The sequence below is a fragment of the Microtus oregoni genome, unplaced genomic scaffold, assembly GCF_018167655.1.
Source record: "Microtus oregoni isolate MIOR12 unplaced genomic scaffold, Mior012 000067F_ref0000223, whole genome shotgun sequence".
In the NCBI taxonomy this organism is placed as follows: domain Eukaryota; kingdom Metazoa; phylum Chordata; class Mammalia; order Rodentia; family Cricetidae; genus Microtus; species Microtus oregoni.
Window position 1 is genome coordinate 3,088,135 of NW_024543974.1, and position 24,418 is coordinate 3,112,552.

Consider the following 24,418-nt stretch of genomic DNA (forward strand, 5'->3'; position numbering starts at 1 on the left):
TGCTATAACCTTTCTTGCCTATATCGTACCAGGCACCACAATCTTGATTTTATAAAAGTCAGAAAACCACTTCCCCCCATTTTCCCACTGAGTGAAAACAACTCCTCTGTCATGTTATATAAAACACACATCAGAGGATTCTGAAGATAGAGAGAATATAAATTGACGAGGAACCTTGGAATCTAATGAGTAACACTGATGAGTTCCCTGGGATTTCTTTTGCTTCAAATATTTTACTAGATTTAGAGCCAAAGAAACCAGCAACCTCAAATGCCAATGGGCACAAACAAATACTCCAACAGAGGCTTGCTTTCAGGACCAGGAAAGAGCCCTTTGAGACAGAAAACCTTAACCCAAGCCATTCTAATCTAGCTAAGCAACAGAAAAGACACTGTAGTGTCACCCCATTCCACCACCCAAGACCAAGGAGGGGAGTCTACTGTACCCCTACTTGGCAGCAATGAGACACTTCTGTCAACCCCACAGGAACGCTGGTAGGAGATGTCTGGTGTGGACTTGGATACATCAGGCTTGCCTAGCAGTAATGAGGGGTCCCAGCCTACTTTACATCAAAGAAGCTGTCTAGGTTACTTGGACTTCTATATTACCAGGTAAAAGAAAGATGCTATCCCTCTTTCCTGCCAGACCAATCAAAACAGAAGATTTAAATAAAAGCCAGTTTTAAAATATTAAAAATATCCTGATTTTAGTAAAAAGACAGCTATTCCAAGACCAAAAGGTCTAAAGCTTAATGAAAAAAATTATTAATTGAAATGTCACCAAGATGATACAAATATTACAATAACCTGACTAGAATTTTAAAATAGCAGTTATGTAAATGCTTCTCTTAAGAGATACAATAATGCTTTCAACAAAGTGGCAATCTCAGGAAATTGAAATATTAGAACCAGGATCCACAGTGACCTAGATAACCTTGGTGAATGGGACCAAAAGCAGAAGGAAACAGTCAATTTCTTGTACCCTTTGTAGCCCAACTTCTGCAATGTGAAGCCAAAGACTGGGAAAGAATGACAGAAAAATGACACACTACCTATGGGAGACATTAATTTCAATGATGGCAAGTATTTGCTCAGAAGCCATGGAAGTCTCAAGAAAATAATGTAACGATTCTCAAATGTAGGGTTGTGGGGGAGAGCTTCAACACAAAATCTTATTGGAAATGTTTCAGCTGTGGAAGGGGAATCTGGACAATCTTAGATGGAGGGAAACCAAGGGAATTTATCAACAACACATGTCTACTAAGATAATAATTAAAGGGAGTTCTCCACTGAAGAAGAAATGATGTATTGGCAAAGAAGAAAGAACAATAGAAAGAGAAAAACAATATGATTAAATAAAATAGATTTTCCTCCATGCTTAAATTTCATAAATTATGTTGATTGTTGAATTACCAATTATAACATTTTCTAATATAGTTATAAATATGTATGAAAGAAATATTTAACACAATTCCATTATAAACAGAAGTAAAAGGGTAGAGAGAAATGCAGGGTTTTCTACTTCATTAAAGGTAGTAAAATGTTGACACCAGTTGTACATTCATTTTAACACACAGACAGGAGTATTGAGGGCAACTTCCACAAAAAGACAGAGTAAAAACACTATACATGAATCAAATATTATTCTAAATATTACTCAAGTAATGCATAGGCATAGAAAGTTAGTAAAAAGAAAAATTGGGGGAAATCTTATGGGGAACTGAAAGAAAACATATAAATGGGTAGAAAACCCCACTAATATCAGCAGATATATTAAACAATGGCCTAAGAGTTTGGCAAATAAGATAAAAAAAGATAACCTAATGATATAGTATTTCAAGAGGTTTGCTCAAATATAATAATTTAAGGAGATTAATGGCATTGGAATTTTGATTTGAGATGATTGCACTGAGCCAGTAGATTGCTCTGGGTAAGATGATCTTTCCAGAATATTAATACTTCGATCCCATGAGCATGGGATGACTTTCCATCTTTCAGTGTAAATTTCTTTCTTCAGTGTCATAAAATTCCTATTATAAAGATTTTTAATTTTCTTAGTCAGGCTTGTTTCCAAATACTTTGGGTGGCTATTGTGAATGAGATTATTTCCCTTTATTTTTCAGTCTGTTTGTCATTGGTATACAGGAAAGTTGTTGGGCTTTGTGTGCCAATTTTGTATCTTGCCACTTGGCTCAAATTAATTATCTCTAAGAGTACTTTTTGTGGAGTCTTTGGTGTCTCTTATATATAGAATCATCATCTGCAGATAGGGATACCTTGCTTTCTTTCCCTGTTTGTATCCTTTTTATTCCCTTCTCTTGTCATGTTATTCTGACTATGACTTCAAGTACTAAATTAATAGACGGAGAGAGTGTGGACACCTTTGCCTTATTTCTGTTCATAGTGGGAACTCTTTTGAGGTTTTTCTCCATTTAGCATGATGTTAGCAGTAGGCTTGTTGTATATAGCCTGTATTATACTGGGGAATGCTTCCTCCATCCTTTAATGACTTGTCATTAAAGGATGTTGGGGTTTGTTCACAAATTTTTCTGTGTCTACTGAGATGCCCATGTGAATTATCTTTTGTCCATTTAATGATATATGTATGTTGAATCATCCCTGAGTTGATGGAATAAAGCAGGTTAGTCATGATGAATGATCTTTTTAATGTGATTTTTAATTCAGTTTGCCAGTATTGTATTGGAAAATTTCTGCATCTTTATTTATCAGGAAAATCAGTCTGTAATTTTATCTTATTTTATTTTATTTTTATGCAGTGACTTGATTTGAATATCATCAGGGGACTTCTAGTTTTGTTAAATAAAAGACAGGATGCCTTTTTTTTCTATTTTATGGGATAATCTAAGTAATTTTTAAAAATTCTGGTAGCATTCTTCTATGAATCCATCTGGTTCTGAGCTGTATTTTTTTTTTTTTAGTTGGGAGGCTTTTTATTACTGTTTCAGTCTTATCACTGATTATAGATGCTTAAATTATTTATTTAATTTTAGTTTAATTTTGATATGTCATAGGACATCTTTATCAGTTGCCCCATTCCAGGCTCAGGGAATATCATGAAAGAGGCAGAAATACTATAAGACCCAGAGGATGGAGAAAGGGGACATAAAGCTGTTTTCTGGACATGACGCGACTATCAGATTTTTGAACACATAGCAGCTATTGTTACATGCACAAGACAATATAAGGTCAGTCCAGGTCAAATTTTGGCATAGACTGGGGCAAGTGATCTTCAACTCCATGCTATACTGAGGAGTTATTGACAGTATATAGTTGTTGGGGAGCAAGAACCACTCTTTTGTGAGGAAGTGGCCACTGATATACTACCTATGCTCAAGTGGATGACACCACTCTTCTGCACATATGGGCAGCACCAAGATAAGAAGGTGGGAATGCGACATATTAGGGGAATGTGAAGGGCAGCTGGAAAAGGGAAATGGGGAATGGATTTGATCATACTTATTGTATACATGTGTGAAACTTTAAAGAATAAAGAAAAACTATTATAGAAGGAAATAAATTATGTGAACAATAAATGAGATCAAGACTATTCCAGTAATAAAGCTAGATAAGCTAGATTTTAGGGCAAAAATTGATTGAGAATGGAGAAAGACATTACATAATGATAAAGACATCAATAATAAAAAACGTCTTCTAAACAAGTGAGCTGAAAATATAGGATATACAAGTGAACTAAAAAATGATCTACAAAAATTTAGAAGGATTGAAACAATACATGGTATTTTCTGTGACTACAATGGAATCAAACTAGAAAACAATAATAGAAAAAGAGATAAAAATTTCAAAACACTTAGAAACAAAAGTTCTAGCTTTAAAAATTGTGTCAAAATTCTGAAGCAAATAAATATGTTGACTGTGATTATGAATGAAAATGAAACTTGTGGAGTATGAGCAAAGTTGTTCCAAGAGCATCAAACGTTTGCATTAGAAGCGAGGGCATAATTGAAGCTCTCAAAGCACTTTGAAAAAGAAAATAGAAACTCAAAAGCAAGCAGAAGGAAATGATAAAAATTAAAATAAATGATACTGAAAAGAAAAACAATAGAGATAAACCCAATGGGAAAAGCTGTATTTGACAAAGTAAGTAAAGTTATTAAACCTGAAAACTAAAAATTATGATGAATGAAAAAGGAGTGCTTACTACATACCCTGCAGATAAGGAAAACACTGTTATACACATTAAATTTGGAAATTTTAAAGAAATGGAGCAATTTTTCTAAAGGACACGTGACCAAAGGAATTGAAATTGTTAAAATTCCTGACGTGAAAGTTCAAAAGGGCTGTAATGTGCCTTAGTGATAGACAGCTTGTCTAGCATGTAGGAACTCTGGTTTGAATCCAACCCCCACCCCCAGTATGGCAAAAGGAAGCCTTTAGGCACAGATAGTCTTAAATGATGAATGATCTTTTTGGTGTGATTGAATTCAATTTGCCAGCAATTTGTTGAGAATGTTGGCAACCATATCTATGAGGAGGTTCAGCCTGCAATCTTCTTTTCTGTGTGGTGTTAAGAGAAGCATTAGTATCACCTATATGAACATGACCTCTTTCAGGGAACATTCACGGACATCAAAGACAACAACTGTCCAGACAAAAAATTACAGAGCAATGTATAGAGAAAAATTCTAAACAACATTTTAGTCACTTGGAAAAGAAAATATCCATCACAAGCTAGCTTGGGCCCTTGTTTGCTTGGGGTATATAATGCAAGGTCGGTATTCATCAGTCCCTGGGTTTTACCCACTACAGTAGTGGGTACTATCAAAATCATATGATTCGAACAACATTTTGAATGCTCTAAGTAGCACTGTATGGATATTTCTGCCTTTGGAAAACATTTAGTGACAATACCAGATTCTAGAAAGGTTGTGGAGGAAGTACAATTACTCATCCACGCTGGTGGGTATTTAAAATGATACACCTGCCCTGGAAATTGGGCAGCTTCTTAAGAAAAAAAAAAGCAGAAATAACAGCAACTGTACTCCTAAATATTTGTCTAGAAACATGAAAATGTCTAACAAATTTTTAAATACACACCACACACACACACACACACACACACAGAGTGTGTGTGTGTGGGGGGGATCCTGTATCAGTATGGTACCAATTTTTCTTGGTTTTCACATAGTATGGCTGGTATGGAGCATGTAACAATGAGGGAGATCGTGTGAGGAGCAAAGGGGACTTCTTTCTACCATGTTTTCAGTTTACTGTAAATCTAATTATTTCCAAACAAGAATTACATTGATTCCTCATATTGCCTCTGAGACATTTCTTCATGTCTTTCTTGCCTCAAGCAGTTTATGAACATCTGTATCTTCCTTCCTATTTAAAAACAAGACAATATGGTCTCTGCTTTAGCCTTTCCTGAGTGTTCTGGGAACGAAAACTGAGGGCTTAACTGGGATAATGACCACATACTAGGGTCAAAATGGTATATGCTGTACACTCTGCATGCAAATGAAGAAGGTGAAAGAGACCGCCATTACTGCAGAAGCAGTTATTAGGTTCTGGGCTAACACAGGCTCAGCATTTCCAGTCTGTGGAGGATAGAGACTCTGTTATTTCAAGGCTAGCAACACAAAACCTAAGGACATTACAGCAGCTACTCATTCATTCAACTCTAAAGAAAAAAAAATGTAAAATCAAAACAAACTCAAAACCAAACAACATCCCAAAAGGCTGGCCCGCCTTTAAAAGACACCATTCTATTGATTTCATATTCTCCCATTTTATCTTCTCCAAATCCAATACAAAAGGGATAAGTCAGGGTGGGGGCAGTATTTGGAGTTTTCTGAACAAACCCTTGCATCTGTGTCCTGGAGAGGCAGCCTACACCTTCACTACCACAGTTACCGTGTTTGGGTACTGTCTGGGCCAGGACTAAGGAGGGCGATGGGGAGAAGCTGTACAGCTTGCTGGTTGGCTCTGTATACACCAGCAGGCAGAGAACACTGTTCTCTAGACTTCCAGTATGGATAGTAGAAAGGAAGACAGAGCTGAGGACAGGAAGAAAATGTTTCCCAAGCAATAGACTATCATGCTACTGTCACAAGCTTCAGAGCATCCTGGTCCAGAGGACACTGGTTAACCATCATCACTAATCACTATCTGTACTAACAATCTAAGTTACAGATCAAAGAGGACATCTTAGGCCAGAGAACTAGACCTGGGAGGTACAGAAAGAGGCCAGACTTGAACAGAAAGAGCTCACCTCTGTGTTCCTGTGGCTCTTGGTAGGAAGTTATTTGTCTGATGTTCTGGTCTTCTTCCAGAGAGGAGTCAAGGTTTTGATGTGTCAGTCACCTTAGATTAGTGGTTCTCACCCTTCGTAACACTGTGACCTTTAATACAGCTCCTCACGTTGTGGTGACCCCAAGCAGAACATTATTTTCATTGCGACCTCATAGCTGTATTTTTGCTACTGTTTTGGGTCGTAATGTAAATATCTGATATTCAGGGTATCAGATATGTGACTCCTGTGAAAAAGGCGACCCTCAGGTTGAGAACCGCTGCCTATAGGAAGCGTTTGTTGATCGGGTCTGCAGGGTGCACACAAACTAGAGAAAGGCTTCCCTAGAACCTTCGTCAGGGTTTAGTTCCTTGGTCAAGGGCTTCAGTGATATAGTGTACTGGAACCTAAGTGGGCTTAGTCATGCATAATGTTATTCAACATTCCTGTGCATTTGAAGGGGCTGTTTTGACACTATGCAAGAGCTGCAAGGCATATTATTATAGTTTTGTGTTAATAAACATATTAATATTGAAACATGTCACTTTTCATTTTGAAAAAGTTTAACTTAAAAAAACTACAAGTGGGCCTGGGGATGTAGCCTAGTTGGTAGAGTACCTGCCTAGTGTGCACTAAGCCCTAGCTGAGATGTGATCCCCAGCATCGGAGAAAACAGATGGAGCGTGCATACTTGCCATCCTGGTGTTTGGGAGGTGTAGGCAAGAGGATCAGAAGTTTAAGGTCATCTTTGGCTACATAGCTAGTCTAGGATTCACACAACTCGGTCTCAAAATTAAATAAATAAATAAATGAAAGACGAAAACTCTAAAGCTGATGCCAAGGAATTGGAAATCTCCTACACTGCTACTGGATATGTAAGAGTGCAGCCGCTATGAGAAGCAGTTGAGTGCAGAGTGGCCATGAAATGCAGAATCTCCACTCGTGGCTCCAAAACCTTAGACCCAGACACTCCTAAGGGTACTATGCATAATAACCCCAAATACCCACTGAGGTGTGTGTGGATAAACACAATTTAGAGTATCTACTCTATAGCCCTATTCCTCAGCATTAGAACGGAAGGAAGGGTTGACAAGCCCTACTATACAAATGTACCTTGTAAGCGCTGTAAGGAAAAGACTATATGGGGATTAATTCTGTTTTTGTTTGTTTCCATTTATTTGTTTGTTTATTATTTCTTTTTAATTTTTGAGATTATAGTATAATTACATCATTCCTCCTATCTTCCCTTCCTCTAAGTCCTCCCATATATCCCTCCTTGCTCTCTTTCAAATCCATGGCCTTGGTTTTCAATGATTCTTGTTTTGCACACACACACACACACACACACACACACACACACACACACACATTTCTGAATATATAAATACAACCTGCTCAGTCTGTACATTAATTGTATGTCTATGCTTTAGGGATGACTATTCATTATTATCACTTGTTATTTTTTTTAAGATTTATTTATTTTTTGCTTGTGTGTTTTGCCTGCAAGTATGTGTAGCACGTGCATGCCTGGTGCCGGCAGAACCAGAAGAGGGCATCAGAGCCCATAGAATCAGAGTTGTAGATGCTTCTGAGTACATGTAGGTGCCCTGCAGGCCTTCTGCTAGAACAGCAAGTGGCATCAACTGCTGAGTCACCTCTCCAGCCCACTACGATTCTATTTGTATGAAATGTCCGGAACAGGCAAATCTATAAACTTTAGTCATTAAGCATTTTCCCCCAAGCCATCTGAGCTGGCTCCGCGGCAACACAGTAAGACTCCAAACACACCCCATTGCAGATAAGAATAAAACAAAGTGGCTCACAAGGTTAGATGGTGGCGCATGTCCATGCGTGCTATTGAGAGCATTCCACTGCTGATGCTGGTGCTCCAACCAGAGAGCCGCAGTAGTCCATGCACAGCGATGGCAACAGCCCTATAACGACATCAAACCACAGTACTCCTGAGCCACGGACAAGGGCTTAGGCCCCCAGCTGGGTTCCCTGTTCTGCTTGCTAGTTCTGTCTTCTTGCCATTCATCCTAGCCACCAGCCACCCTTTTGGGAATTCTTTCTGCTTCATGCACCCACCAGACAGCCAATTCCATGGTATCAAGCACTGTGCTTGGTTGGACTCCATGATATTTGGATATTCTTTGTAGGAAGCGGTCATGTGTACCCTTGAAGAGGTCACTTTCTGACATTCATTTCTCTCCCCAGGCACTCATAAACATAGTCTCTTTGACTTCTCTCCAGAACAGAGAGGCCCAGCAGAAGGCGGAAGCATTTGGGACCATCAGTGCTTCCAGAAGGAATGGAGTCTGAGCTTGAAGAAGCTGCAGAAGTTAGACAGGAGAGAAATGGAAGAGAAAGCCAGGCACAGGAACCAGCAGGGACAAGGCCCAAGAACTCTGGGCACTTTAAGGTTATAGAGTGAAGTGAAAGGCAGAGCCCCAGAGGCTCTGTGTCTGAAGAAGTATGTGGAATCATGTTATGACCCTCTGGGAACTTCTGAACAAGTGGTAAACATCAGGACATCATTCTATCAAGGTCCCTCTTAGGGTAAATGATGATGATTTATTGGGGGTGCTGGTTAATGGTCAACTGTATCAGCTCATATGAATAACCAATGAATGGAAAGATGCATCATGATTGACAGTATTCTAGAGGAGGACTTTGATCCCTGCCTCCTGGTAGGCACACCTTCATGCAATTCCCTGTGGCCAACATTTGATGATGATACCATAGACTATCTTAAAGACTTTCTGACAATCCTCCCTATCCCTAGCTCCATCCATGCATTTAGAAGGCATGCCTTTTTCATCCACTTGGATGAAGCCAACTGCCATATTGTATAATGCTTGCTTAAGAAGATTCTGGCCAACAAACACTTCCTGAAGCCCCTGCAAAGAGCTGCTTCCTATCAACAATGCTATGAGTGAGCAAGGCAGAACCTCCTTCCCCATGGGACTTGGAGATAACAGTGACTTTCTGATATATTCTGGGCCAGAAGAACCAGCTAAGCCACGATTACTGACCTGCAGAGCTTGTGAGCCAATATATACATCCGGTTTGGAGTTAACACTTTGGGTAAGTGTTTACACAGTGATAGATAATTAATACAGGCAAGGATCAGAGCAAAAACAACTGGTAACAATGATAGACCTACAGTGAATGATTCAAAAGGCTATAGGTGAAGAGGGGATGTGGAAAAAGTAATCTCAAGAATAGAGATTTTGGAGCAAGATTTTCTGGCTTTAAGCACCTGCTCTGGCCCTTGCAAACTGTGTGACTCTGGGCAAGTCATCGCAACTTTCTGAGCCTCAGTTTCTTCCTTTGCAGAATGGAGGTGACAACAGTTACTGCTTTAGAGGTGGATGCCTTTTCCTTCCAGGACTGGCCTCAGTGTCCAGCACAGTGATGAAAGACACACTGAGCTTGTGCAGTAGAAGGATTCTGGGGCATTTCTAGAAGGCTCAGTGTTCAGTTTAATAGCAGGACAGACAAGCACCAAATGCTTCAGTGTCATATCCTTACATCCTTCAAAGCATTTGTGCGTCCAGGCATGCGGCTCAGTCCAAGGGAAACTGTTCATCTATAGATGTCTGACTTGTCCTGTCTGACTCCTTCCCCTGGCACAGATTATGGGTGCAGCTTTCCTCCCAGGAAAGCTGACTAGACTCCAGAGCCATAATTTTGGCCTCATGAATACTGTACTTAACTACACACAATTATCTGACTTACATAGGCTTTTCCAGGGTCAAGTTTGGCCTCCGTGAGGATAATAGCCTGAATTTGCCTCCCAAAGCCAGGTCTGCATAGCATATCAAATAGTTCTTATTTCCCAAAGGAGCACCACCAGATAGGAGGTGGTCTTACCTGTCCAGGCAGAGCGGGCATGGAATCAGAGGCCACCATGCGCTGAAAGGGCTGGGGTTGCTGCATTGTCTGCTGCAGGAGGAATGAAGACTGGTCAGGTTGTTGTTGTTTTTGGTGGTGGTGGTGTTGTTGCTGCTGCTGATGGTGCTGCTGCTGATGGTGCTGCTGCTGATGCAGCTGCTGCTGATGCAGCTGCTGCTGATGCAGCTGCTGCTGATGGTGCTGATGGTGCTGCTGCTGATGGTGCTGCTGCTGCAGCTGCTGGAGTTGCAAGGTGGCAGTGGCAGTAGAGGAGGCAGTGGCAGAAGGAACATGAGCTGGTGTTGCCTGAGGCAGGTAATAGAACAGGGATGACTGCCTGGAGGAGGCAGGCATGGAGGCCATCTTCTGCAGGCTTGGCTCAGAAACAAAATGCGACAAGGGTTTGGTGTTGCTGAAGATAAAGGGCTCAGGTCCTTCTGGACTGGAACTTGCCAGGCCCTGCTGCATGATCATGCTCAGGGTTTTGCTTTGCTGGCTGCTGGTCATAGGCTTAAAGATGGAATTTGCTTGCTGTTGCTGCTGCTGCTGATGCTGCAGTTGATGTTGTTGCTGCTGCTGCTGCTGTTGCTGCTGGCTAAGCAGACTGCTGGTAGGAGTAAGGCTCTTGATCAGAGAGTATTGTGGAGTGAAGGACTGCTGTGGCAAGCCAGGGCTGGAGAGATTCTCGGGGCGGTAGGGTGGGGATGGTCCTGGGGTGCTGGTAGGCACAGCAGATAATAGGTGTCCCTGGGGGCTTTTGACAGAAGAGGACACCAGATTGGCAAGAATGGAGCTCTGGGGGCTGAATTGTGGCTTCTGATTGTGAGGCAGAGCTGGGAGCTTCGCTGGAGCATAGGACAAAGTGGGCCCAAGGGCAGCATTGCTGCTGGGGGCCATGCTGGAGAGTAAGGCATTGGACGAGCTTTGCGCAGCACTTCCAGACAAGCTATTAGATGACATGCAGGGTGCTGTGAAGTTCTGTGGGCTGAATGGTGGTGGTGGTGGCGGCTGTGTTGGTGGTGGATGAGGTGATGGCACGCGTAGGTAAGGTGGGGAGAGGCCTGGAGTAGGCAGATTGGACCAACTACGGTTGGAACCATGGTGTTTTGTAGCAGATCCCTGCTTGCTGGCCGCAAGTGCTTTCAGCTGGTTGGCATGATGCCACTGAGGCACAGATAACGGAGGCAAAGTGACAGGGAGCATGGTCTGCGCCTGGTTTTTAACCTGAGCCTGTGTTGTTGAAGAACTGGGTGAGGTTATCTGCTTACTGGTGGGAGGAATGGGATAGTTGATCTCTGTGGAGGAGGGCAAGACTGGGAGTGATGTGTCAGTGGCCTGACTGCAGCTAGACGCATACTCTTTGCTGGGCCCAAGGATCTCCATAAGTGGCATCTGAATTGGAAGCTTGGCAGGTGGGCCAAGGGGAGCCTGGGAGTGATGTTCAACCACAGGCTCTTCTGTCTTGTTCCCCAGAATCTTCTCAAGGTCAAGATCATTTGAAGAAGGCTCTTGAATTTTGGTTAGTTCCTCCAGCAGATCTTGAAGCTCCTGGTCCACAGCTGGCATATTGTTGTTTTTCTCATAATAAGGAATAGCATGCCCTTTCAGCCCTGTGTCTGTAGTCGACGGCACCCCAAACGGTGAGCCCATAGCACTACTATTCACAGCATTGTTGTCCAGAGGATTATTCTCAAGAAGTAATGACTGGCCAGCTACACCCAGATCTGCAGAGCTAGGATTCATGGTTAATGTGGGCATCTGCAGTTCTGTAGAAAGAGTAGGGTGGGCACCTGGGCCCATAGAGAGGGTGACATCTTCAAGGCAAGGTCTCTTGATTTTATTAGGGTAGCCCCCGTCAGCCATGCCAGTAAAGTGGAAGTTGTCTCCTTCCTGTCTTCTTTTACTGGTTCCCTGTGTTTACAGGAGAGGAGAGGAAAGGAGAGGAAGAGAGAGAGAGAGAGAGAGAGAGAGAGAGAGAATATGAATTTAACAAAAGCTTTGATATATTAAAGTTAATGCTAAGAAGCCACAGATAAAACAGATCTCTCACTTTAAAGTTACGCTTGTCAAAAATCATAAAATTACAGTCTATTTTTAGAAGCATGTTTTTTGTTTCTTTGTTGGTGTGTCTCATTTAAACAGTCTTGTTACATTTCAAATAAAGCAATATGCTGTCTGTATACTTAGCATGACTAAAAGTCACACAAAGGGTATTCTTTGTGCACTTACAAGGGGAATTCAGGGACTATGCTGAAGTCACTAAAGAAACTTGCTGCCAAAGGCAGGCACTCAAGAGCAAACTAGAACTAGCTGAACAATTTCAATTCCTACCAATCTACAGGTAAACCAGTTTTGAAAAAGACAAACCATAGAATAGACAACAAAGTTCTAGGTTGCCTCACTCTCTGGCTTAAATGAATCAGGGTGTGTTGATAAAATAGAACGTACCAGTGTCAGAGAAATGCAAAGGAACTGCCTGAGGTATATGTTTAGGGGAAAGTGCATGATTTAGAACAGCCACTGTGGTCATTATTCTATTTAGTTCACACCCACATACTCTTTCCACACGCACACATTTGCACTGCTTATGCACATACAAAAATAATTTGGATGAACCAATACTCAGTCTTTTAGAGTGGTCACCTAAGGAATGACTGGCAATTTGCTTTCTATTCTCTAAATTTCTGTATTGTTTGTTTTTAATGAGAAAAACTTGCAATAAAAGAAAACCTCAAGTATAAAGTTATTTAAATAAGGAATTCTTCTGTGCAGATGCATCCTTGCATTGGGGAGATATCAAACAACAGGAAGAGGCCCTACTGTGGGCTCGGCACCTTGTGAGAGCTGCCCATTTTATATAAAAACAGTCTTCAGGAGCAAAGCAACACTTTGTTTCCCTGTTTCCGATTCTACCCCATGATTCAGTCACATTAATAACCATGAGTTGTCTGCCAGTACGGAAAGGGAAAGGAAGTGGAGGCACCTATGTGAGAATAAGGCTAAGATGCTGATTCTGGCCACCCCTCATCTGCTAGTAGACTAAGGTCATGGCTCTCATGGCCAAGTGAACATCAAAGTAACACCCCCCGCCCCAGCTGTCTGGCTAAGGCCTTCTTGTACATCAGAATCACTTAGAACTGTCCGGATTGACAGATCTCGCTTAAGAAGTAACTGTCTTAGTTTAATAGAGGATGGGGCCCAGGGAGTGGACAGAAGCAGCATGGCATATGTCCCTAGTCATCAGGTAGATACAGGGAGGTCTTAGCCTTGTCATGTAGACTCCCTGAGCCCATTTTATCATGTGAGAAATGATGAGAAAGAGGTCTTAGGTCCTGATACTGCTCTCTTGACTGGAATAGGCAGACTGTATGCTAAATGCAGGGCCTCAAAGGACTGTGACATTCCTAATATAGATCTGGAAGAGCCCTGGAAATTCACTGTCTTCCAATAACAATAGCTACCCCTCAGGAAGCAGGTAGGACCTGCCTTGTATTGCCTGTCTAGTGGGTCAAGGCTGGATCAAGGTTGAGAAGCAATGACCATCCGGCTGTCTCTCAGTCTATTGTCTTCATTCAACCAGACAGTAGAACACTGCATCATCTTCAGAAAAGGCCCTGACTACCTGGAATAAGAGGACTCACACACATCTTTGACTTTTCTGAAATGCTCATGGTTCAAACAAGGGCATAAGACCTGTTGCCAAATTCACTTGGGACTAAATACTACAGGTTGGGCAGAAATGGTCGGGTAGAAGAAGAGGCCTAGCCAGTCTTACGTGCCCAGTTTCCTATCAAGGAGCCTGGCTGATGTTTAGAAGCCATAGTGATCTCAAGCTGTTCAGGAAGCAATTCACTAAGTGTTTGACCCGCGGCAAATAAAGTAAATAACTAGTAAACAGCAGCTGAGTGAACCAATGGGCAGATGAACCCAAATGACTTGGCACATTGTGGATTTGGCAACTCCTTCAGTCTCTTATGGGCATCCAAACAAAGAAGTCCCTCAAATTCCAAACAGAATATTCAATCTTCTGTCAAAAAATCCAAAGAAATCTGATAGGCTTAAAATAGAAATGTCTAAAATGAATCAACAGATGTTCATATAGTGTAGATCTTCATGACCATCCTCTTGCTGGGAACCCTGGTTAGCAAGAGTTGGGTCCTCTGTTTTATTTCATGGTGGCACGAAGTACACAGCAGTCTTAATAGCAGTGAAATATATATACAAGTTAAGAAGGCAAGCAGATGGTGGGATGAGGTGGAGGGGAGGGGAAATGAAACTATAAGCCTGGAATCCTGGCCAAGTGGGCCTCTGCAATGCACTGGCAGGACTCCTAGAGCTTTTATTTAGTCGTTGGCCTTCCATGAAGCTGTTCAGAATAAGATGTCAAGGACTGGGGAGACAGGCATTACTCCTGGAATCTAACACTAACATAAGTGAGAATGTGTGGGCAGCCATCAAGCACATCTATGCCAATTGTCCCTACTCTCTTCTGTCTGTGTACTCATTAACAAAACAGATCACAGGATACCTCATTGGGGTGCCAGAAGGCATCTCATGCTGCTTAGATCTGATTTGTTAAGTCCACAGCCAGGCAACCGCTGGTGCTCATCACAGGGTACACTGAGGGGTATCTAATTCAGAGGCATCTCCTCTTGGCTTTCCTCAGGCATGTCTCCTGGGCACTCCCCAACTAGGCTGCTGTTTTGGTGTAGGGGCAGCCATAGACTCTGCTGAGATTTTGCTTGTCAATACAATCACCCTTTGTTAGAGGCTGTGCAGCTCTGTGTTTGGGATTCCGTGTTGAGAGCTTTCAACATTTAGCCAAGTGGCATCAATGACAAGGAAAAACAGCTGTATTGCCTGGGGCATCCCATTGCTTCTGCTCTCACTGAACATTGGGTAAGTTAAGGTATGATAATCCATTATTTTGTGTATGTCTAGGTATACATGTGTGCATATTAGGACCGGGCTTATAGGAAGGGAGAACTTAGAGCAAAACCTGGATAAGTACAGATGCACAAATAAATATCCATGCATATACTATTCATTTCTATGCTTAAGCATGTATCAATTGCGTGCTGGTTTTGAGCAAAATATCCCCATAAACTGATGCTGAAGTTTCTGTAGGACAAAGATTTTCAGCTTTCTCATATTTGCAAGACAAGTGGCTCTAGAGAATCGTGGGTAGTTAGGACAGGTAAGAGCCTATGGGTGCTAATTGGCTTACAAGAAAGGACCCCAATATCTGTTGCTAAATGGTCTAGAGTAAGAATCTTGACCTAAACATAGGCGCCTACTTCCAACTTAGAGGACAGGACATTTCTGCCTTGGGGGATGAGGGCAGGATGATTAGGCATAAGGTCTCAGAGTAGCAGTGGCTGGTCGTCATAAACAGTCCAGGCCAGTGCAGCAGGGAGATGCTGCTATACACTGAGTCCGTGTACGATTCTGAAAAGGCCTCCAGCTGCTGTGGGACCCTCTACTCTCCACAGTGCTTCAGCACAGGACTCAGTTGAATGATGTGAACTGTGTGGAGCCCTTTGACTATTCCACCTTTTGCTACTGGGAACATGTGACTGAGGTGCAGCCAGGTTGCATGGCCAAAGAACCAAAAAAATGCCCCTTTGCTTCAGTACTTCAAAGAGGCAGGAGAACATAGAAGGCATCAGAAGGTGAGGGAAAGGGCTGTAACACGTTCCTGGGCAATGCTTACAAATAACAGGAGGCACTCCATCTGCACAGTAAGGGGACTAGTGGGAGACACCCTTAGGCAGTAATTCTTAGACATCTTGCAAGCCTGTGGAGTTCACACAAACCATAGGCTGGTAAGTTGTCAAATTCCATCATTGTGCTTAAATGTTTCTATGCTGCACTGGGCTGGGACAGATTCTGTCTCGAGTTTTCCACATCTCCCCTTGGGACATCACTCATAGACCAGCCAAGCAGACTGGCCCTATCTTTATGCCACAGAGCCCTCCTGAGGCTTCCTATTAGGCTGATCAGCGTTTGGCTGATGGGTGGTATCAGATCTCTCCCTTTCCCTTTCCCCTAGTCCATTTTCTCATGACCACCATCTCATTAGCTTGCTCTCCTGATGCAGTGGTGGACTCCCAGGCAATGGGGGACACCTTATCCATACTGGTAATATGATTGGGAATGAGATTGGTGGGGAATCTCCTGGACTGAGACTTGGTCATCTGTGTATGGTTTGGGGAAGATTCCTAGTTCATTTCAGAGACTCAATACCTGTCAAAGGCAGCCTGAAGCAGCATAGATCTATTATCAATTTGAGAGTCATTATAGAAATATTAAGTGCCAGCTTGCCTTTAGTTAGGGTAGCTGTGGAGAAACCATGGACCTTATGTAGGGTAGCTCTAAAACTCTGGTTGTGAGTAAGTGAACATGGACTCACCAACTCCTCTTAAGCCATGATCTGGCAGCCTTCCGTGTGCTGGCAGCCTAGCAGCTATTAAATTATATTGCTTGTACACTAGAACCCTTGAGTTTATCTCCCCCAGTTCTCAAAGGTTGACCCCAACATCAGGTGCTCTTCTCAGAAAATTCATTTGACTTGAGCTATTGGAGCAAATTCTTTAGCTGGGCAGAGGCATAGCACACTTACTTCATAAGCCCACTTTAGCCTCTAAAGTCCTGGAGAGAAATTGAACTCAGATAGATTTAGATACAGACTTCGGAACTCTAATTCCATCAAAGCAGAGCCTTGGAGGGGACACAAGATCAGGAACAATGGTCAATCTAGAAGACTTTCCTTCTTCTTAGAAATTGTGAAATTGGACATACCATGCAATTAATTTTTTAAAAAGAGTCTTATAGGCTGAAACTGTGAGTCTGGGCTAGACTTGAAGTCATGATAATTCTCTTGCCTCAGCCTTCTGTGGGCTAGGATTGATTATAAGTCTGAGTCACCATACCGGGCTGAAATGAACTTTTACTGAAGTGTACCCTTCTGTGGTGTTTAGTCCGTTCAGGATGCTGGTCAATCATTACCATCATCTAGTCCCACAATTCTTCCCTTAGCCCAGATGGAGACATTTTAACCATTAAGCTGAGCTTCTCCTAGCTTCAGGCCCCATAACCACTCATTTTTTTCTGTCTTTCCAGGCTTAGCTATTTTCAATATTTCACAGAAATGAACTATAAAAATGCAGCCTTTTGTATATGGTTTCTGTCCCTGAGCATGTTTTCTAGGTTCATCTATGTTGTGGCATCCATCAATACTTAATTTGTTAATGGGTGAATAATGTCATTGTATGGTTGGAGTATATTTTTCTTCTATCCATTCACTGAACAGCGGATATTTGTGTTGTTTCTATCTTTTGGCATATTTTAATTTTTCCTTATTCTTGAGAATTTCATACATGTATACAATGAAATAGTGCACCTGCCTTCCCAAATCCACTTCCAACTCGCCACATATCCTCTACAACAAGTCCTCCTCCTAACTTCATGTACTTAAAAAATCCCACTAAGTCCAGTTAGTGTTGCCTATATGTGCATGGTTGTGGGGCTATCCCCAGGATAATGGGAAACCAATTGGCGGCCACATTCTCCAGAAAGAAGGACTCTCCCTTCCCCAGCAGCTACTTACTTCCAACAGCTACTCAATGTGTGGTAAGGCCAGGAGATCACCTACCTGTCTAAAGTGGAGTTGTACAGAAACCTTAGCTTCTGTAAGTTCATGAGTGTGATAGCCATGCTGTATTGAGAAGACAGCATGTCACACCACTCCTGCTGTGAACACTTAAGTACACATTTTATTGCAAGTCTACTTTTCGTTTGGGGGAAGTGAAATGGCTGGGTCATAGGATAATTCCTGTGCCTAGCTTTCTGAAGACCCAAAAACTGTTCTTTCACAATCTAGGTTCTCTTAGAAACATCTACCACTTCCGCTCTATGGGAAGACTGCAGGGAGGGCTCTGTCAACTTCCAGACTGGGCAAGAGGAACCTCTGTAGCTCTTTATGGATGATGGTTTTTGTACACAGAGGCAAGCACTGCCCCACTAAACTACATTGGCTGCCTTCTGTATTTTCTGTAGAGAAATGACTATCTGCTCTAGCACCTGGTACCTGGCACCATCTGTGGCCCTTGCAAGGACCAGAGGTGAATACAGGCAGTACATTTCCCATCTTGAAGCCAAGTGAAGACACCCAGAAGCCCCTGCATGCCATGCTAACTTCTAGAAGATGCAGAAGGCCCAGGGAAATGCACTGAGTGGAAAACTGATTCTGTGCTTTCTCAAGACGCAGGATCCTTTCTGACCTAAAACTGCAACTTGAGAAAAGTTGGCAAAGTTCTAGACTTTTATGGCAGGGTTTGAGGGAACGCACATGTTACTGTGACTTGTGTTGGGTGGGACATGACATTCTCATCCCAGACAGAATGACCTATCTAGCCTGGACTATATTTGCCTCAAGATAAAAAGGCCCTAAAGGCCTTGTCCTCCAGAAGCTAGTTGTGCCTCATCCGCTATAACTCCATATCCCAAGCCCTATGGCCTGGCCTCCTTACAGCACAGCTCTGTGTCTGGAAACAGGCATGAAGGCAAGACCATCATGTAGTCCTCAGCTACTTAAGCACCTGGGAAATCCCTGTGGAACCATTTCTTGGAAGAACACAGCCAGAAGAAGCAATCAGTGTATCTAAGTCAGGTGTGGTGCTATACATGTGTAACCTTAGCATAAGCACGAGTGTCACAAAGTAGAGGTTAGCCTGGGTTAATAGAGAGTTCAAAGCCAGAAAACAGTGAGACCCTGTCTTAGAAAACACACAAAAAGCAAAACAACTATAACTAATATGTCAGAGACAGAGAGGAAAGGAGAAGAAAGGAGAGGAGACAAAGACAGAGGAAGGCAGAGAGAGACATGCACACATAGACACAGAGAGGGGAGAGAGAGTCAGACAAAAGACAGAGACAGAGAGAAAAGAGGGAATCCGGAATAGGCAGATCCTGGTTATGATGACTACATGTAGCAAAACCTTTTGAGAGATTGAGGAATCTATGTTTGCAAATGAACACCCCATCAGCAGACAGGACCTATACAGATTCTTAAGACACTGGGCTTTTTCTAGGCCTTTATAACCAAGACTTGGTGTTACCAATGACAGGCCTCAGTGGTCAGTGTGTTTTGTTAATCATGGTCCTTGGCTTCTAAAACAAAGTCTAGCATGTAAGCAGGGCTCTGCTTAGGATATCACTTTTGCTCCTGGGTAAAAAGAGCCTCAGAGAGGCCAAGAAACTTCAAGTTATATAGTTAGTGAATGGCCAAGGAGATGGTGGCATTCAAGACTCTGGTCTATAGGCCAGTGCCAGAATGTTAAGAACCTAGTCATCCATGGTGGTAAACATTTGAACATCTCAGCAGTAAGCTGGCCTTTCTCAGCTGAACTCAGAACTTATTCTGGGCACTGAGGGAATTACAAGTCATTTCAGCTTTGTATACCAACAGGCTAAATCCTGCTTCTCTGTGTTGGTTATGTGTTTTCATTTCCCTATGGGGACTGTCATACTTTCTAAATCACACTTAAAAGGGGGTAGAGCAGATAGTGATGGCCTCAGAGAAGAAGTTCCTTCTTCAGGTTGCACACAAAGGGAGTTTGGCTCATAAGGATTTGCTGTACATCCTGGGTCCAACCACTATGTGGCCTCAGGGGCCATGGAGGCTTCACTGCGCATCTGTGTAAACTGCCAGATACTCTTTGCATATTAAAGCGTTGCCAAAAAAATGGATGGTCTTGTGACAAAGACTCTGAATGTTAAATTCCAATTGCAGAACTCAGCAATGTGAAGTGCTAGGGGGTCTGGAGAGAGGCTCTGACCCCTTAGTGTTTTCCTACCTACAAAATGGGAGCATGAGGCTACCATACAAATTTCCTTTAAGGGTTCTGTAAACTTGGACATGTAAAGTTAGCATAGTGCCTGGCATGGTGTAGACACCAAATAAATATTATCTCTCTTTTCAAGCCTGAAAATTCAAACACATTCTTGGTGGTCCTAAAATAGCTGTTAACATGGTTTACTCAGCAGCATTTACCATTCAAGGCAGATCTTTTTTAGTTGTTAGCTATGCTCCCAAACAGCTGTGTGCAAGGCTAACTTTTGTAAACCAAATCATAATAACATGCAGCAGGAATTTGCCATTGAAAGAAACTCCTCAGTGCATCCTTTTATGAAGTGAAAACTCCTTCATTTAAACTTATTTTTAAAGAGTGTGCATTTGAGGCTATTACGCAGTCTTGTAATGAATTCTAATTCAGTTTTTACCACAAACGTTGTTCTGTAGCCCCAAAGGACAGAGTAAACAGGAGTAAGTTATATGAAAATAATTTTAAAACACGTACATGTATTTATTTCAGCATAAGTGGTATGTCTATGATTATATAATGGAAAGCATTCCCCCCCTCCCTCATGTGTGTGGTATCAGAGGGAAGGGAGAAAAAGGGACAGAAAGAGAGGTGGTAGGGTGATAATGATGGCATGGAGATGGTGGGAGGGATAGAATTGATAGAGGTGGTGACAGTGATCATGATGTCGTCAATGTTGAATGTGGTAAAAGAGGAGTAGCAAAGGTGACAGATAACTACCCAGTGGTTACGGTGGCAATGATTACAGTGGGACCAATGCTGTTAATGGGAGCAGAGGTGGTAGGGATGTTGGTGGTAGAACAGATAAGGAAGTAGCAGAGGTGATGGTGGCTGTGGTGGGAACGAGGCACCAGGGGTAGATGATGGAAATGCTGTTGAGCGTGGTGTTGCACACAGTGATGGTTCCCAGAAAGAGGGTGATCTTGTAAGGTATTTCCTTTTTGTAACATTCTAAGAAGCTCCCACTGAATGGCCCAGAGGAAGGGAGATTTAGAGATAGATAGATAGATAGATAGATATAGATAGATTATATAGGTTCTCACTCTATAGCCCTAGGTGACCCGAACTCACTATGCAGCCTAGGCTAGCACTGAACTCAGTGATTCTCCTGACTCAGTCTCCCTCCTGAGTGGTGATAGGCCTAAGCCACCATGCCTGGCTCCTGAATTCCTTATAAACAGAAAAAAAAATCTAAACACTGACTCTTTGGGGGGAAACACAGCATATTTTTATTTGTCAGTCTATTGCCAATAATGTAATTTGCTGTCAGTTGTGCAGGTAAGGGAAGGCGCATAAATCCTTTACACACCATATGGTCATTAAAAAGAGTATGGTGCATAGGGAGCTGCTGTATGTTTTGTTGTGTAAAGTCATGTATTCAAAAAGTAAGTGTGGGTGCTGGTGTTTGGGAAATTACTTCCTGCAGCTATTTTATATAGGCCAAGTTAATTGTTCTCAATCTTAAAGGCATAACTTGAGGGAGGAGGGGAGGGGGGAACATGTTTGCCCGAGAGTCATATATATAGGCAGGCCTAATGCTAGTGAGCATCAGCACCTGAAGTTTATTCCAGAAGAAGAGGCAGCTAAAGAGAGCTCTAGCCACCAAAGAGATAAGGCTTTCAACAGTCCCAGGCAGGGCTACTTGGGAGTTCAGTACAGACGTTACCACAAGAATGAGTCCAAGTTGGACAGACAAGAAGCAGAGTCAGGGAGCTGGAGTTCTAGGGGTAGGTCACAAATCACATTAGTAGTAAGAACAAGATCAGAAATCTTCGCAAGACTCAAATACGGTAGTTTGGCAGAGGGCTGGGGTGGCTTAGCTCCTCATTTAGGTGAAGGTCAAGTGCAGGAAGCAGGCTACAGTAGTGGGGCACAGTACTCCAGGCAGGAGGGCAACAGTCTGGCAGACCCCGGGGGAAAGGCTTTTGGCCTGCTTCGGGGACTAGCAGGCGGTACTGGATCTGGCAGGCAGTGAGCTGGGAAGTAGCCATGAGTTCTCCTGGGGCCTCACAGGCCATGGGAAGGGGCTTGGACTCTGTTTTGTTCACACCAGGAAGCCATTATGGGAAAAGGTGAAGCAGAGGAAAGATCAACTCGATGTTTGTGAAAGCTCCCTCTGGCTGCTCATGGGAGGGGAAATAAATGTCATGGGAAGCAAAAGGAACATGGGACCTAGAGCACAGGGCTGGGATCAACTAGGACAAAGGAGGAGAAGGTGAAGACATGGCCAAGCAAAAGGCCTGTGACTGTACCTCCAGTGGGTATTGAAGGTAGCACTTACTTATTAGGGAAAACAATGGGCTCTGGAAAAATGAGCCACACACCCAGTACCATGGGTCATCATTTACAGACACTGGCAAAGCCCAAATAGCCACTAGCTGAAACTGTTAAGGCCATGCGGTGCTTGTCACTGCATCTGTGTGGCAAACTGTATACTCAAGGCTAGGCAGGGCTCTGCGCCAATAGGACTATTTACCAAGACAGCCTGTGGGCTACATGTGGTCCCAGCGCCCCGTTTACCAAGACCCGACCTGGCCCATGGGTTGAAGTCTTTCCCTTGGGAAATACCATATTTCCAAAGTCCCTTCCTCACACAGCAGGACACCATGTGGTACAGGCCTACTGTCCATGAGGGAGCAGAAAGGCTTTACTATTTCAATAATAATGAAAGCTGAGTAACCATTGCTACACTGTGCAATCTATGCAGCAGTCCCAAGTGCTATACTTCACCAGCACTAACGACACTTATTGCACAACTGTTGGCAAGGACTCTGGCTGCAGTGGAGGAGGGAATAACATTCCCTCCTGGATTCCTTTGGGCCTTGCTCTCTCAGACTTTGTACACAGTTGGGCAATTTGAATTTTTTTCAAAGCATCTCTCTTTGGCCTTCAAGGGTCTCTATGACAATATGACTTCACTGTCTACCCCTTTACTTTCTCCCAATGGCTCAGACCAGCCTGGAGGCTGCTGCACTGGCTGTAAATTTTTTACCTCTATGACATGTCTCTGAAAGCTAGAATTGTTTCCCCCCACCTTATATCCCTAAAATACCTGGCTTCTGTGAAGAACTCAGCTGATACCTGCAGGTTGGAAATGCTCTCTGTGGAAAATGTCATTCTGCAAATTATCTGTCTTCTTCTGTTCCTGATGGAAGGAAGGCCTCAAGACAACCACTTCCCAGAAACCAGTAAGTGCAGCAGCTGGCCCAGTGATGTCTGCTCCTACTATGTACGAGGTGCTTAGCAGCAGTGCAGGGGCAGAAGACCAAGAGGTCTCAGGCACAAGGCTGGATGGAACCAAATTTCCCTGGGAAGACAAGGCATGCAAAAACAGCTCTGCCTAGGGAATTGAGAGGCTATGGAGCCTGTGACACTGGAGGGAAGCAGACAGAGGCAAGCCTGTGTTGAGGGCCATGGGGTTAAAAGATCGGTAAAGAACAAAAGAAGCAGCTGGGCTTGGGCCTCAGGTTTGAGTGTCCGTGGTGGTAAAATCCTGGCCTGTGGTTCATATTTCCATTTCTCATGTTGAAGTCTTAGAGACGTCCATATGTGAGAAGGACAGACATGGGCACGATAGGGGGTGTAATGCATTAATCTACATTGCCCACAGAAACCAAATTCTGTAGCCCAGACTTGAGAAGCCTGTGTTCTATCAGAAGTTTGGAACACAGTACCTCAATGGCAGCCTCTGACCCACATCTTTACCTAAAAAGACACACACATCAAGTTCTCTAGCTGAAGGTGGAAAGCAAGAGGACTGAGTGTGCCTATAATATTTGGGGGTGCCATAGTCCCACATCCCTAAGATAAGGCCCCAGGGTTTCACATTACCAAGAAGAGAGTGAAATCTGGTTCTCAGTGTTGCCTGGAGTGGTTCACTTCCAGACACCTGTTATCTTGGGCCTGAAGTCACGGAATCTGCAGGGAGGGGCTGGGTAGGAATTCAGACAAGGCCATTGTCTGCTCCACGAGCCTGTGGAAGCCAGCTGCCAAACGGAGCTCCCTACCCAGAATTTTCCCCTACTAACGGGCTGATTTGCAGGTCACTGAGTTTCTCAGCTGAGCTACCTAGTCGGGACCCAGATGCCAAGCCCAGTGGTGTCCCCCAAGCTCAGAATTGCTCTGTCCTTGCCGAAGAGAGCAGTTTGCAGGCAAAGCCTGTGCCTGGCTTCCCTCCCTGGTTGGGTGTCAGTAACAGGAAAAGGGCCCTAGCTGCAGAAGAGGAGAAGGGGGCAGGGTGGGCAAAGGGAGCGAACAGCTGCGTGCTCCATGGGGAGGATCCCCAAAATAGCAAGGCACATGCGCACTGCAGGCCTTGACCCAGAAGGCTCCGAGTTGCACTGTAAACCCAGCTCTCCTCTGTGCAA

The 24,418-nt window shown here is 43.3% G+C and overlaps 1 protein-coding gene across 1 annotated transcript in view; it reads right to left on the reverse strand.

The window, feature by feature from the left end:
• Window positions 1-24,418, reverse strand: part of LOC121440432 (mastermind-like domain-containing protein 1) — a 137,841-nt gene that overhangs the window by 43,964 nt on the left and 69,459 nt on the right. The window contains exons 3-5 of the mRNA XM_041641189.1: window positions 10,389-12,078; window positions 10,147-10,253; window positions 8,094-8,204 (exon numbers count right to left, since the gene is read on the reverse strand). Of these exons, the coding sequence (XP_041497123.1) occupies window positions 8,094-8,204; window positions 10,147-10,253; window positions 10,389-12,078 (1,908 nt within the window). The remainder of the gene's footprint in view (window positions 1-8,093; window positions 8,205-10,146; window positions 10,254-10,388; window positions 12,079-24,418) is intronic.